The sequence below is a fragment of the Alligator sinensis genome, unplaced genomic scaffold, assembly GCF_000455745.1.
Source record: "Alligator sinensis unplaced genomic scaffold, ASM45574v1 scaffold444_1, whole genome shotgun sequence".
Taxonomy (NCBI): Eukaryota; Metazoa; Chordata; order Crocodylia; family Alligatoridae; genus Alligator; species Alligator sinensis.
The window spans coordinates 1,286,460-1,301,850 of NW_005841886.1; the positions used below are offsets into that span (position 1 = coordinate 1,286,460).

At 42.8% G+C, this 15,391-nt stretch overlaps 1 protein-coding gene across 2 annotated transcripts in view; it reads right to left on the reverse strand.

Annotated features, from left to right (window-relative positions):
* Positions 1-15,391, reverse strand: part of MARCH10 (membrane associated ring-CH-type finger 10) — a 109,875-nt gene that overhangs the window by 23,543 nt on the left and 70,941 nt on the right. For both annotated transcript variants that reach the window (XR_323136.3, XM_025196921.1), the window contains exons 5-7: positions 8,761-8,910; positions 3,258-4,629; positions 1,753-1,919 (exon numbers count right to left, since the gene is read on the reverse strand). Coding sequence is in view for 1 of the 2 variants with exons in the window: in XM_025196921.1 (XP_025052706.1) it covers positions 1,753-1,919; positions 3,258-4,629; positions 8,761-8,910 (1,689 nt within the window). In the remaining variant the exon portion in view is untranslated. The remainder of the gene's footprint in view (positions 1-1,752; positions 1,920-3,257; positions 4,630-8,760; positions 8,911-15,391) is intronic.

Sequence of the window (15,391 nt, forward strand, 5' to 3'; positions counted from 1 at the left end):
GGGAAGTCCTGAATCCCAGGTAAAACAGAGCAATAGAGCCCACAAAGAAGACCGCTAGACCCAATGTTTAGTCAATGGAAGCTACTTAAAGTTCTGATGTTTTTACTAGGGCTTTCCCTCTGTATCAACAGAGGAAGTACCACAAGACAGAAACATCAGAGACTGTGAAATGCACTAGAGATATTGTTAATGTTTTACTATTCTGATAGGTGACAGTACAAAAATCTTAAGATAGATAGAATATCAGAAGATTAATATTGTTTAAAATATTAAATAGTTACTTGGAGGCTGAAAATAATCTAAAATGGCTCTTATACTTAGAACAGGGTTACAGATTAAAAACAGGCAGCCCCTATCTAAAAACAAAGATGGCTTGTTGAAAAATTCCTAATTTACTGAGCAGATGTCTTTCGGCTGTCCATCAAAATACACATCCAATCCAAATTAATTTACCATATACTGATCCAATTCTCTCTCTCTCTAATGTACTGCCTTCTTTCACGTTGAATTCCAAGATATTTGATGAACTTTTTCTAAATCTAACCAGACCCTTGGAGATCTAGCCAACTGTCATTCAAGGCAGGAATTATGGAAAGTGAGAAGAAATAGGGTTCCATCCTATGATCCATGCAGTATGTGACTAAATAAGGCCATGCTAATGACTAGGAGGTCGCATCTACATGAGATGCTGACTGTGCATATATTACTGCACAGTCATTTAGTTCTTGTATAAACAAGTACTAAATGACTGTGCAGTAACTGGAGTTACTGTACAACCATGCCAAGGAATGGCTGTTTAGTGATGTTGACTGTGCAGTAGCTCGTGACTACTGCACTGTAGCCTCGCATCATGCTTCCTGCCATGTGATGCTACTGCACACTAGCCACGGGCTACTGCACAGTCAGCATCTTGTATAGATGCACCCAGAGCATAGCATTTACCTGATGAACTTTCTGTTGTTGCAGATGAAAATGACATAACTAAAGTGGGCTGTTATCCTCTGACACTTAAGGCACAGATTATGAACAAGTTTGCAAACCTCTGCTTTACAATTCATACTTGTAGCTATATAATCACTTGTTTTCTTCATTCAGAATGGGAATAGAAATAGAATAACTGGAATATGTTTAAAATAGTGTTAATATGCATTTATAGAAGTGGGGAAGAAGACAGAAAATGTGAACAGTACAACAAAAATCTAAAGGATTTATTTCACTAAATGTCACTTTAACACTAAAATTTATCCCATTCCAGTTTCTTTCTCTCCCTATTTCAAGTCTTTTTAAAAACATATTCAATGCATTTAATCTTGTTTTATTATCATTCAAACACGCACTCTTTTTTCCATTTATTAAATGTACATGTGCGATGTATGGAATCTACAAAATTTTATGTTTGCCTGATACTACTAGTCATTGTAGCTCATTAAATCTTTTAGCATCGGATACTGAGGATTATCTATTATTTTAAACTGCCATGTGAAAAATTAGGTTTCAGCTGCGCTTGTCTGCTGACTAAATGCAGAGAGCCTAATATAATCTGTTATTTGACTGAATTTTTGCATTTTGGAACATACTAAATGTTGAAAAGACTATGAGCTAACTTCATCCATGTGCAACACTACAGTTACTACCTGGTATAACCAAACTGATGTCAGTGAAATTACTCCAGAGGTATATTTGGCTAAGGTTTTGTAAATTTAATAATACGCTATTGCATTTTATGGATTTCTCTCTCTCACACACACCTACCTGACTTTATTTTAGCTTTCAGCCAGCTTTTTAAGCATTCTTGATGAACATACTGTAGGCTTCCCACACAACTGCATGGTTCTAGCAGTGGATTGGTTATAGAACCCCCCGCAATCTGACAGATACGACATTGGTCGCCCTCCTCTTCTGAATCTTCTTCCAGAAGACTAAAGACACAAATGAAAAAGTAAAGAATGCTTTTTCACCAACTTCTACAGTTGGATTGCATCTTTGAACTCTATATATTTGGGTATCTAAAAACATATACTTTGGTATCTAAACAGATTTCCTTAAAACTTTTCAACGTGTCAGGGACCTAAATTAATAATAGGCAATACTTCAGAATTACTACACATCTAAATGCTGTTAAAATGTAGAAGACAAAATCACCATTGTTTCTAAATTCTATGTATCTTTTTAAATTTTGAATCCATAATGGATTGTGTGTAACTCATAAATGATAAAATAAGCATTGGCCAGTGCTTTCACGTCTTGTGCTCTTTCTCTGCAGAACATATTAATGGAGTAAGTGGGCATGGCTACATGAGACACTGACTGTGCAATAGCTGAATAACACTGCACAGTAGTGCATCACAGCACCAACAGTGCTAATGTGCTACCGTGCAGTATTCTTAGGCTACTGTGCAGTAGCATTACTTAAAAGGCATTTGTTGGCACTACTGTGCAGTAACTCTGGTTACTGAACATTTATTTAGTACTTGATTATACAAATACTAAATAAATGTGCAGTAACTGCTGCGCAGTAGTGTCTCATGTAGCTGTGCCCAGTGGCCTCTATTGCACACATATATATATCTAATTAGAGTAAAACTTTAGAAAATGGACAGTCTCCAAGTATGCGCCTCTGGATGATTGGCTTTTTTCATAGGGTCAGGAAGAAACAAGCTCTGTGCCAGAGATGGAGAATTTCTGGCTGATTTGGAGGTTGGACAAGTTGGAGGTTGGAAAGCATGAGAAGCAATTATCCCCAAGACTCCCATTGCCTTCCTAGTCTGCCCTCACATCAAAACTCATTTCCTTCATTTGCAAAAACTCCTTTGGTCCAAAAATGTGCAGGGGGAAAGCAGGTCATATTAGTAAATCAGACTGGGGCCAAATACATGATGGAGGCAGCATAGAAAACAAAGGATGTCACAATCTACTTGGTGGGGGTAAAGGGACAATAGAGTAAGAATGTTGGACTTGGGTATGAAAAAGTAAGTGGTAAGAACCTGAGTGAGGCAGAGAAAGAGAATCTTTCTATTCAAAGGCAGTGGATATTGAGTTTTAACTGTATAAGAACAATTGAAAGAAATATAGACATTTATTAGCAAAAGGGTCCAAAAAGAGCAAATACAAGACAAGCTTAAATAACGAAATAGCAATGCAAATATCATCCTGAATTCCAAGTTCTCAATTTAGTTATATAATTCTAACCTTGGCATTAAAATGGCACAGAGAAATCATGGATACATATGAACCATATAATTACACATATTCCTTACCTATCCTTCAGTCTCTTAAGCTTCTCTGGGTCTGTTGAGGGTTTCTTTATTTCTTTTGAATGAAAGGGTGAATGAGAGGGTGTAATGTTGCTCATAGCATTATTTTGATTGTGTAGATCAGACATTGCCAGCAAAGCAAGTGATAACTGGTCATGCTGTATGCCAGCCATATAAAGATAGGCTGTGAAATCTGATTGAAATAAAATTGGGTTGGTAGAATCTAGAGATATAAAAGAACTTTGTGAATTTAATAAGTTCTCTTCATCATGTGAGGGAGCACTTGGAGATGTACTTTCTTCAGGTGGGTTGAGTATAGGTAAAGGGTCATAACTTTCCACAGCAGAAAAAGAACCCCTACTTCTTATAGGAGATAAAGGTCTATGAACATTAAACCTTGAAGTTCCATCCAAATCCAGCACTTGAGGAGGAACAGTTGTTGAGCTCAAATTTGCTGAGGCCTCAGCCCCATGTAGAGATCGTATTAATGATCTTGGAGTACTATATGCAGAATAAAATAATGGCTGATGACTTGTTGCCCTAGCAGAAGTAAGAAGGTCAGCATAACATCTCTGATTGCTTTCATACGATTGCCGTTCTCTGTTATAAACATCAGCACTTGCATTATTGAGATTCTCAGAAATAGATGTGCCATCTAGCTTGTTTTCAGTTTGTGAGTTTCTTGAACTAAGCGACAGAGTTTCATTTTCATTTTTATCAGAAGCCATATCTTCAAAAAAACATTGATAAGGAGCACAAGACTTTCCACTGTCCCTAGATTTTCTTTGCCCCGGTGAAAACTGCTCAACAGCTGAGTCTGTTATGCTGAGTTTTCTTAGTGGTTGATGGGAAGATTCAGTTCTTCTTGATAAAACATTTTTATCATCTCTAACTTCTTCAGAATTAAACTGTTTATCTTGAACTAAGGATGTCCGGTGAGGAAAGCTAGCTTGTTCTAGTGGAGTATGAGACTGGTTTAGACTGAAAGAAGTAAATTCTTCTTCTAGTAATTCTTCTTCTTCTTTTCTACTGTCATTGTCTTCATATGTATCTTCCATGTTGAAGCACAGCATAGAATAAATGTTCTCATCTCTGAATTTCAGAGGTGCCTTTTGAGTAGATGTGGGAGATGGACCATTGGATTGATGGGATAGAAACGAACCACTGGTTCCCTGAAATGTAGGTGCAGATGACTGAGCTGAAGATTGCTGAGCTTGTATAAAGACATTTTCCATATTCTTGTCTCTGTCTGGACCTTTCTGATCTAAATTTAGTTTGGAAGACTGGATTAAATTCCTTCTTTCCTGAGATTTCTTCTTATACTTAAAAGTATTTTCACTTGTCTGCTCTTTACCGTCTTTTTGGACTCCAAAATCTGCATTCCAAACAAAAGACAGTTTTAAGGATTTAATCTTTTTGTCTTTAGTTCTTAACACTTGCTCTGAATAGCATGTTTTGCTAACACCTGTTCTGGTATGGATGTTATGACACATTCAGTTATTGATAATTGTGGAACTACTGTACTTGTTAACAAAATTTGTAGACTTTATTCATCAACTTTCCTAGGAAGGACAGGAAATCAATATTGCTTTTCTGTATGGGCACCTGTAGGAGCATATGAAAGAAAGAAACAACTCAGGCTAAATGGTGTACTGGCACATGTAAAGGGACAGTTAGCATTTGCTTATCTTGCAGGATGGATACTAGCCCACCTACTCCTTGATGTGCTTAATAGGCAGTTACAGAAGGAAATACCTTCATGGCCACATCCAGATGAGTGCAGCTGTGCAGTATGTGGCGCCACAGACTTAGGGTCACCCCAGGATCTTATCAACACAGAGCTTGTCACAAGGGGGTCCTAAAGCATCTGATCACTCTTGGCACCAGATTAAGGAACAGAGCACATCTCATAGAACACAGCACCACCCTGACCTGCTTTAACTGACCCACTGTATTTCACAGCCCCTGGAAATTAAGGGCCCGGGCCCCTAGCTATCCCCAATGGTTCCTTGTCCATGATTGACCAAGTATGCCCCACTCCAGTTTCCCAGATCCGTAGAGGGCAATGGAGATAACAAATTTACCATACTGAGAGTCAGCAGGGTGAATGAGCCTGTCCAGTGCCGGGATTGTCTTATATGTTACAAGTTTTGTTGAGGAGTTCATGCTATCGGCAGCGGTGAGGGAAACAATGACCTCCTGTTCACCATCCTCTACTTTCTGGCCTGACATCTGCAAATGGCTGTGATGGTACTACAGGACCAGATAATAGCCAAGGTCATGGTCAGAAACTGGTGCCTAGAAAACTTCCAGTCAGAGTAAGGCCCATGCCCACACAAATATGAACATGCTGACTTCTCTGGTAGAGGTCAGCCACTTCTGGGTCACAGGGACAGGCAATGGAGAGAGGAAAAGTAGATGTACCACTGTAAGTCCTTGGCCATGGTCAGGCAGGGGATCAAGGAATCATAGTGCATTATTATATGGCTTCCAGGCAGCATGCAAAGGCTAAGGAACATGATGTGATCATAGCTGAGCATATGAACGAGAAACTCAGGAAGGTATGAGGGTCAAGAAGGGTCTATGGATCACCTCATGTCTGACTTGAACCTGCAGACAGAGGGGATTGTAGATGCTCTCCATGTCACCCCACAATTTAACACACAAGTAGAATCACCCTGTAGCCCCTGGGGACACATGTTGACACTAGCTTTGCTGTTCTCCAGGGGTCCTCCACTGCAGGGTGGGAGCAAGCACCACTGAACCATCAGGAAGGAGTATCCATGGCCTGAACAGTCATCCAGTGGTGGTTGCCACCACCTGGAGATATGTGACATGCCTATGTTTTGGCCCTGCCTGATCCACAGTATGTTTGTATTTGTTGGAGAGTATATACACCCATATAGTTTTACAAGGTGATTACGTTTTTTAACATTACATTTGTTTGCTTCTTCAATTGACCTCCCTTTTTCATATTTCTCTTGTACTGTTTAATAAAAGTTCTGCCTGTTGTCAAAACTTTGGCCATGGTATTCACTGTACATATAGGGCAGGAACGTTCAGGGGTATAAAAACTTTCAAAAAATTACTACTTGATGCACCATCTTCCTGTCCCAACACCAGCTGCATCTCTGTGTTTCCCTCCTTCTCTCCCTTCCACCTAGGAACTAGCTTCCACAGCCCAGAGCTGATCAAAAATGCAGGCTGGGGAGGAGCTATGCAGAGCTGGCTCAAGCTGTTCCTGCTTCCCTATTTCCTTTCCTGCTCCGTCCATCCAGGGTCACAGGAGCAGGGTCCAGATAAGCCCACAGCCTCACAAAGTTCAAGCTTTCATTCCCTCCTTCCACATCCTTGGGTGCACAGTTCAGCAGTTTTCTGAACATTCCCTCCCCCCCAGCACACCCACCTTGGACACTCCCCTCGGCTGAACATTCCCTCACCCCCAGCACACCCACCTTGGACACTCCCCTCCAATGTCCCTTGCCTGCTCTGAAAACATTCACACAAGAGCACAGGTTCAATTGACAGTGTTTACTGTGTACATGAGATCAGTCTATGATTAACCATTCCAGCCTTCAGCCTGGAGACTGACAAAGTGATCAGCCAGCATGTCTTGCAAATGCAGTGCCAGGTGACCAGCCTCCATTTGAGAACTTGCAGGCATGGCTCCTGTAGAAGCTAGGGGTTACTCCACTGTTGACTGGCATGCTTTGGGCAGGGGCTCCCTGTTGGCCTCTCATGAGCTTCCATATAACAATGGCAATGTACTTCTGCATGGATAAAGGCCCCCACATCACTGTTGTCTGCCACTGTATGCATGTATGGGGCAATCTTAGTGCAGATCACCATGAAGGAGCCCCTGCACATGCAGAAGTTCATGAGCAATTGCTCATCATCCCAGATGGCCATGACAATCCACTCCCACCAGTCACAGTCTCCCTGGCCCAGAAACACTGCTTTACAATTTAGAGACACTCCCACATCTGCCCATCCCCAATGTGCTGACCTGCGACCAAAACATCTTCAGGGCAGCAGCTGCCATCACAGATTAGGAACTTTGGATAGCTATGGACTGCCCACTGTTTGTCAGCAAGCACACACATGAGCATCTCCCATGCATGTGCTGCTTCCTCACTCTTGGCACAAATGGAAATAGTCACAGCAGCCATCAAAGCATGCCAGTGTCACCTTTTCCACTCAGACTCATTTACAAATTCATAATGCTGGGCCAGTGCAGTCTGCAAGGCACCAACTATGTGCAGATCCATGGTGGCCAATGGTAGTGGAAACTCCAATTCACAGGCAATGGTGGCAGCACAAATGCAGTGGAAATAAGGTGGATAGTCAAGGGCACAAGTCATGCAACGAATCACACCAAAATTCCTCCCACAAAAATGTCACTACCCACAATCTGAGCATTCAGTAAGTCATTTGTTCAGTGCTGGCAGTCAGGGGAACCTGCTAACACTTAGCCAGAGCAAGGCATCCTGGGATGTATGCTCCCTTGAGCCACCTGTTGACAGAAAATAAGTAGTGCATTCAACCACTCTAAACCTGACTGGAAGGTCAAAGTGTGGTCAATTCTGCAAATTCTCCATTCTTTTGGAGAAGTCATGACATAACCAGTCCCAGAACAAATGTGACTTCTGTTTGTAGCCTATATTTTTAATGGCCTCTTCACTTAATTGGGGCAGCTGCTGAATTGAGAAAATAGGTTGCACCCAATTTAGGAAAATGGATACATTTTTCTAAAGCTATCCATTTTAAGGTTATTCTTTTATTTAGTGTGTGGCTTTTATGTACCTTCTTAGGAAGGAATCATCAAATGAAAACATGATCAAATTGAATGGACTGGATGCTCATTTGCACTAAGGACTTGCAAACTGGAAGTGTAAATGGGCCTTAAAGTGGATACAAACACTAGTTCAAAGTCCCTCTTTGATGTTGGTGTACAAATGAGAATGAGATCTGTAAAAGTTTAGCAACACAAAGGGCACATCTACACAAGACGTTTAGTGTGCAGTTGACTAATGAACTGTACAATAAACGTCTCTGCATGTGCATGTGCACCCCTATTGGGGTGCACAAAACTAATAAATTCCACAGCAGGGCAATACTTGTATTTACAAGTACTCCACTATAAATACAAATACTACCCTGCTGCAGAGCTTTTCTGTACACAGCAGCACACATTTAGATTCTGACCTGGCTGGCTGGGGCATGAGGGTGCTTCTGTGTGAGGGCTGCCTGCCAGCTAGCCCCATGCTGAAGCACCTTTGTGCCCCAGCCAGCTCCTCTGCAGCACATTGAGCTGTGATTTGGCTCAATGTGCTGCAGCAGTCTGGGCATGTATGTAAATGGCGCACTCAGAAACTTGCCCGGAGTTTGCAGAGCAATAAGCTCTGCCGTTTATTGCTGCATACTAATGGCATGTGCAGACACACCCAAATAGTCAGTTCTGTATCTCTACAGGAAGAGGAAAATTAAAGGAAAGAGCTTTTCTCACCAAACCGTCTGGTAACTTTTGTCTTTGCCTGAAGCAATGAGGTCATTTTGTCTCTGTCTTCCAATTTTCGTATATTCTGTATATCTGAGCTTCCCAATGATCCTCTTTGGTTTTCTCTCTTTCCCCTTGAAAATGACTGCTTCTGGGAAGCTGTTAAGTGAAAAACATTTTCATTAATTTATATTTTCAGGGAATGAGCTTCCATTAAAATTAGTGTTGCTTAAAAGAACCTAAGGTCAAGTGTCTTCAAGGTCTGCCTCAGCAAAGTAAGAAACTACATCAAACTGATTTTTCTTTTGGCAAGGCCTTGTCATTTATGCTCAGTCAAAATACAATTGGAAAAAAATTCCCCATATTTCAGAAAGAATCTGCATAACAATTTATTCCTGTAAAACATGCATAATATTAACATTTTTGGATGTATTGTGAAAATCTGTGAATACATTTTGGGGGTTATCCAAACTCAATTTTTATATGCTAAATGTGAAATTCTAATCCCTGTTTTGGGTTTTGTTCAATAAATAAACATAAGTAGAGCTGCTTGAAAACTTTCAAATTTTAAAATTATTTTTCTACTGACCATCTCTACTCAAAAGAAAACATTCAAAGCAATAAACATTTCCATAAATTTCTGAAAGCTAGTGAAACCAAGTGCTGTCCTATCCAGTGATAACTCTTACTTGACGTTCTACTAAAAGCTGGTAGCTGATCTTTCCTCATTAAGCCCGTGGTCTAGTTTGATAGTCTGCCTTAACATTCATAGGGCAGCTATTTGCAAAAATAAACTAGGGATTTAACTAACAGAGAAATTGTGGTCCAAATTTTCAAGAACTCAAGGGACAGATTTTTAAGGCCTCTGACCCACACAACAGGGTTTTCCAAAAATACTGTTTCTATTTATATGTCCAAATTACGACCAGAACTTCCAAAGATCTTATTGTCCAATTCACACCTGACCTGCTGGGCTCTTTCATAAATCTAGTCCTTTATTTAGGTACATGAGAAGCTAAGATCCGATTGTGTGTGCTGAGCTCTTTTAAAGTATGCCCCAATTGACTTTTCTTCCCAATGAAAATGTTGACAAGATTTGTCAGTCAGCAAAGTGTTAGGAAATTTGAGACGTAACTATTTATCTCAATAAATGGACAACTCCAGCTCAAAATACTGCTACATCCTAAACAGCAAATTGTCACTGTTTTATTTTTAATAAGGTTCTCAAACATAATTTACCCTCATCTAAAAGAGAATAAATGCCAAATATCAATTTTTCTGATCTGAAAGTGTCATGTAGAAAGGGACCTGAATCAAAATTCTGCATTTAAATAATTCCAAACTGAACTGCATCACAATACTATTCCAGCTAAAGATGCTGATTTCCATGAGCCCCTATCACCCACCTACTCTCCCAGCCCTGTTGACAGCTGCCCACATGGCCCCAGCTCCCAGTTTTTTAAAAAACAAACAAACCCTGCACTCACTGGCTGCTGCAGTGGCCGTTGGGGCTTCTGGGGGCTCATGGCAGAGCCCCCACCAAGCAGCACGGTGCAGTGGGGGGCAGTGGGGATCGCCTCCCTCCCCCCTCCACCTGGCAGGAGCCACTGTGTGGGACTTAAAAAAAATTTTTTTTTTAAAGAGCCAACACCGGGGTTGGGCAGGACAGCCATGGGGGGGGGCGGTGCTGGGAGATCAGGCAGGGGATGGGGGCTCATGGCAGAGCCCCTCACACAGCATGGGGCAGTGTGGGGCAGCAGGGATTGCACCCCTCCCCTCCGGCAACAGCCAGTGAGTGGGGGCTTTTTTCTTTTTTTTTTTTAAGAACTGGGAGCTGGAGCTGGGAGAGGGGGCGAGGGATGGGGGCTCATGACAGAGCACCACACACAGTGTGGGGCAGTTGGGATTGCCCCCCTCCCCACCTGGCAGCAGCCAGTGAGTGCTGAGGTGTTTTTTTTAAAGAGCCGGGGAGGCTGGGGCCAGGGAGGGCAGCCATTGACGGGGCTGAGATAGTGAGCAGAGGATGGGGCCTGTTTGATTCACAGATCTGGCTGATTCAATGGCAGCCAAATCTCTGAATCAGATTCAGCTGAATTGATTTGGGACAGTGATTCGAATCAGCAAATCAAATCACTGTCCCCCAAATCAGCTGAATCCAAATCTGAAGCAAACACTAGCCGTTTCGCACAGGCCTGCTGGGTATCTCCTGAGTAAACAAACAAAAATCTACAGTTTGAGTTCATGAGACATTCCTAGGAGTCCTGGCACTGATAGCAGAAAAAAACAACTTTTTTTCCCCACGTGTCAGTAGGATATAACTGTGCTTTTCCATCTTGGAAAGAAAAGGGTTTTTACCTAAGATTTGCAACACAAAAGCCCAAAGTTTATCAGTTCTCTCCTCAAGAGGGACATTTCACTGAGCCACTGTCATAAAAGGCCAGTTCCAGGCACACACGGATTTTTAAAAAGGATTTTTTTTAAATTACAAAACATATATAGCTATGGGAACTCCTGGCCTACAGTATTAAATACTACTTTGTCCAGTAGCTGTGTTGCTAGAAATTGTAATGGGTAGGTCCAAAAGATAAGTCAGAAACATCATCAACTATTTCTTTTCAACTGAAAAAACAAATTTGTAACATAACAGCTACATATCAGCTACATACCTTAAAACTGCTAGTCACCCAAAGACCAAGTTTCATCCAAGATACAACTGATTTCCTGCGAAAACTTAAAAAACATAGACCGCCCTCCCAGCAATACCCTCCTAGCCACCATGAATGGTGCATCCCACACCAGGATGGCATACAAGCCTGCCTCAGATATCTACAAGAACGAGATTACAACTCAGTAGTACAGACCTCAGGATATCACTGAACTCATGTACTTTATCCTCACACACAACAACTTCAGTTTCAACAACCAACACTTCCTCCAGATTATGGGCACAGCTATTGGCACCAAATGGCCCCACAATATGCCAACCTTTTTACGGCCCACCTAGAAGAAGACTTCCTCATGAAGTGCACCATCAAACCCTTAATATACCTGGGATACATAGATGATACCTTTGGATCGAAACCCTGCAGTCTCTGATCGATTTCCACCAAAAATTCAGCAATCATCACCCCTCCATCAGACTCTTACTTGAATACTCTAACACCAGCATTTCCTTTTTGGACACCATGATCAATATCCAAGATGGTAACATTCAAACCACCATATATAAGAAACCCACAGACCAACATACATACCTACACAGACCCAGCAATCACCCCAAACACACCAAGAAAGCTGTACTATACAGCAAAGCTCTCCAATACCACTGAATTTGCAGTGAGGAGAATACCCATGACCAACACCTCAGTAATCTCAAAAGGGCCTTCAGCCAACAAGAACACTCCTCCAGAGAGATAGATCACACTTTTGAAAGAACCACCCAGATACCACGTGAAAATGTACTGCAGTATAAAAAGAAAATCCCCACAAATCGCACACCTTTACTTACCACATATCACCCTTCCCTGGAACCTACACAGAAAATCATGAAACAACTGCAACCCATACTAGAAGAAGACCCAATTCTTAAAGAGAGCTTTCCAGAGCCACTCATCCTAGCCTTCAAACAAGCATCAAGCCTCGCAAACCTCATCACCAGAAGCAAACTCCCTATGACCCAAACCACATAGACAAATGGATCTAGACAGTGAGAGGACAAGAATGCAAAACCTGTCAACATATCTCCACCACCCCCACTATAACTATACCCTACAACAGAACCTTCACCATTCCTGGATCTTACAGCTGCACCTCCAGAATTGTTATATATCTCATCCAGTGCACCAAATGCTCTGAGGGAGAATATGTTGGAGAAACCAAACAACAACTGTGCATCAGAATGAATGCACATCGAAAATCTATCAAAGACAAGAATACCCAGCTACCTGTGGGTACACACTTCTCACAGGACAATCACTCCCTTTTCGATCTCTCAGTTCTAATCCTCAAAGGGAACTTACAAAACACCTTATGTAGACAAGCCTATGAACGTCACTTCATAAATATACTGGATACAAAAAATCATGGACTAAATACAGACATTGTTTTTATGACAAATTACAACCTGCCTGACACCTGATTCATCAAGCACCTGCCTGACAACCTCTTTTCTATCTTGTAGTCTATCACTGCACTGTCTCCCTTCAGCCTTTTTCTCCCTGCTCTCTTCCCCCTCCCCCTCCCCCCTCCTTCCGCTCCCCCCTCTGCTTCAGCTCTCTGCCTCACCTTTTGTCTTTCTAATTCTACCTATTTACATTTTCACTGACATCCTGCCACACTTTTAGCTTCTTTCATTTCTTGGAGTCTCAGAACAGCAGAGATTCCCCATGCTTGAAGAAAGGTGACTGCGTCTGAAAGCTTGCCAAGAAATTTTTTTCCAACTACTCAGTTGGTCTAATACAAGATATCACAATTACTCAAAGAACCTGCCTAGCATAACAGCAATGATTTATAGTATCCCAGAGTAATAGGCAGCTCTTGCTGTATAAATAAAGGGCTCAGATGGTTCACCTTGCTGAGTATGCTGGTGATATTTGTAGTTTTATGTGCCCAGGGGAGCTCTTAATTAAGACATAATTATGTACCATAAATATTTTTTATTTCAGAACACAAGAGATGGGATTTTCAATTTTAGGCACTTTAATGTCTAATAAGTAAGCAAGATTCTAATGTAAACATTTAGTGAGCTTTTTAATTTGTCCCAGATTTAATGTGAAGCTAAATTCAATTTCAGTAGGTGCTTTGGGGAAAGCCTGCTGCTTATGACAGCCCTCCAGGGCACTATGCCATAGAACTCTCTGCACGTTAACATTTGTACACAAAAGCATATGTTAAAAGAACATCTTGACTTCTAAGTCCTCCAGTTACTAAGTTTAAAGCACACCAGATAAGGAATTCAGAAATCTCATGAATCTCACAAGAGGAATGGGAGTCCTTCCCTCTAACTGAATGGAAAAAGGCAAACAGACAAGATGAAATCACTGCAAATTATTTTCACTGTATCATCTGTGGCATCATCCTGTAAGCAAACCACAATAGCAAGGAGGGAAAAGGTACAAAGTGCTCATAACAGTCACAAAGAACAGGTGGATGACACCATATAACCCCTACAAAAGCTTTCTGCAGTTAAGCCATTAGGCCCCTAGCAGATATTAAACTTAAAAAGTCATTAACAAGTTAAACGCACCATAAATAGTAACAGTGATATGTTCAGGCAATTAATGGCACAACAAAATGGGAAACCAACTGCAAGAGTATTCAACAAAATATGTGTAACATTTTTGTGGCTGGTTTCCATCACGTCTTATAGTGAACGTATGGCAGGGCTTACTTCAGAGTTCCCTCCATTTTTGCAAACTGATAGCCTGCTATTTTCAGGGTGCTAAGTTGAAGAGAGCTCACCAGCTGGGCCAGGATGCCAGGTCACAGGGAGCCATGGAAATCACTGGGCGAGTCTACATGAGACGCTTACTGCGCATTAGCCTAATAATACTGAACAGCAGTGGTGGTTAAAAACCATGCTAATAGCCTAGTGTTCGGTGTTATTAGGCTAATGTGCAGTAAGTGTCACAAAATAATCATGCGCCAGCACTACTGCTCAGTAACTCTATTTACTGCAGATTTAGTTAGTATTTTATTAAGCAAGTACTAAACTAAGTGCACAGTAACTAAGGTGCATTAATGAACATGTAGATCAGGCTTGTCCAACATATGACCCATGGGCCACCATGCGACCCTCCAAGCTGTTTTCTGAGGCCCGAGGTGCTGCGATGGGAAACGAAAGTAAACACTGTACTTTCGTTTCAGGGTGGGGTAGTGATGTGATACTGCTTCCTGTGAGGTCTTTGTGTGGAGCCACCATCGCAGAGCGCAGGGAGGCAGCAGCGGTGTGGAATGCGGAGGCGCTGCCACAGAATGTGGAGCCGTGGCGGCAGTGGCGCGCGGCATGGAGCCGTGGTGGTGGTGTGGAGCTGCAGCAGCGGCAGCGGGGCCACTGTGAGGCAGTCAGGGTGGGGCTGTGGCGACGCAGGCAGGGCCGGCCCGCGGGCCCCACCCGGCAGTGAGGGGAGGGGAGTTACTTACCCCCGCGGGGCCCAGGGAAGCAGCCCCGCATGGGAGGGCAAGCAGCGGCCGCTGGCACTGCCAGCCCTCACCTACCTCCTCACCTGCTCGCTTGAAGCCAGCCTTGCTGCCCAGCCTGCCTTGCCCCACAGGAAGGCAGCACCTGCTCGCTCCCCCGGTCAGTCTCCCCCCGGCGCTGTGGCTCTCCAGGCCCAGTCGCCCGCGCGTGAGGCCCCAAGGGGGCTGCTTCTCATGTGCTGCTGGAGACGGGAGGAGGAGCCCAGCTGGGTCTGCACCGGCCAGCAGAAGCAGCAATGGAGCTGTGTGCCGCTCAGAACGGGATGAGCCTGCGCTGGTCAGTCCCGATCAGCACATGGCTCTGCCACCACTTCTGCTGGCCGTTGCAGACCTAGCCGGCCTCCTCCCGTCCCCAGCAGCAAATGGGAAGCCGGCTTCAGCTGCATACTGCTTTTCCTGGACGGTGCCCACCCGGTTCTGCCCAGGCGGGTCCTGCAGCACC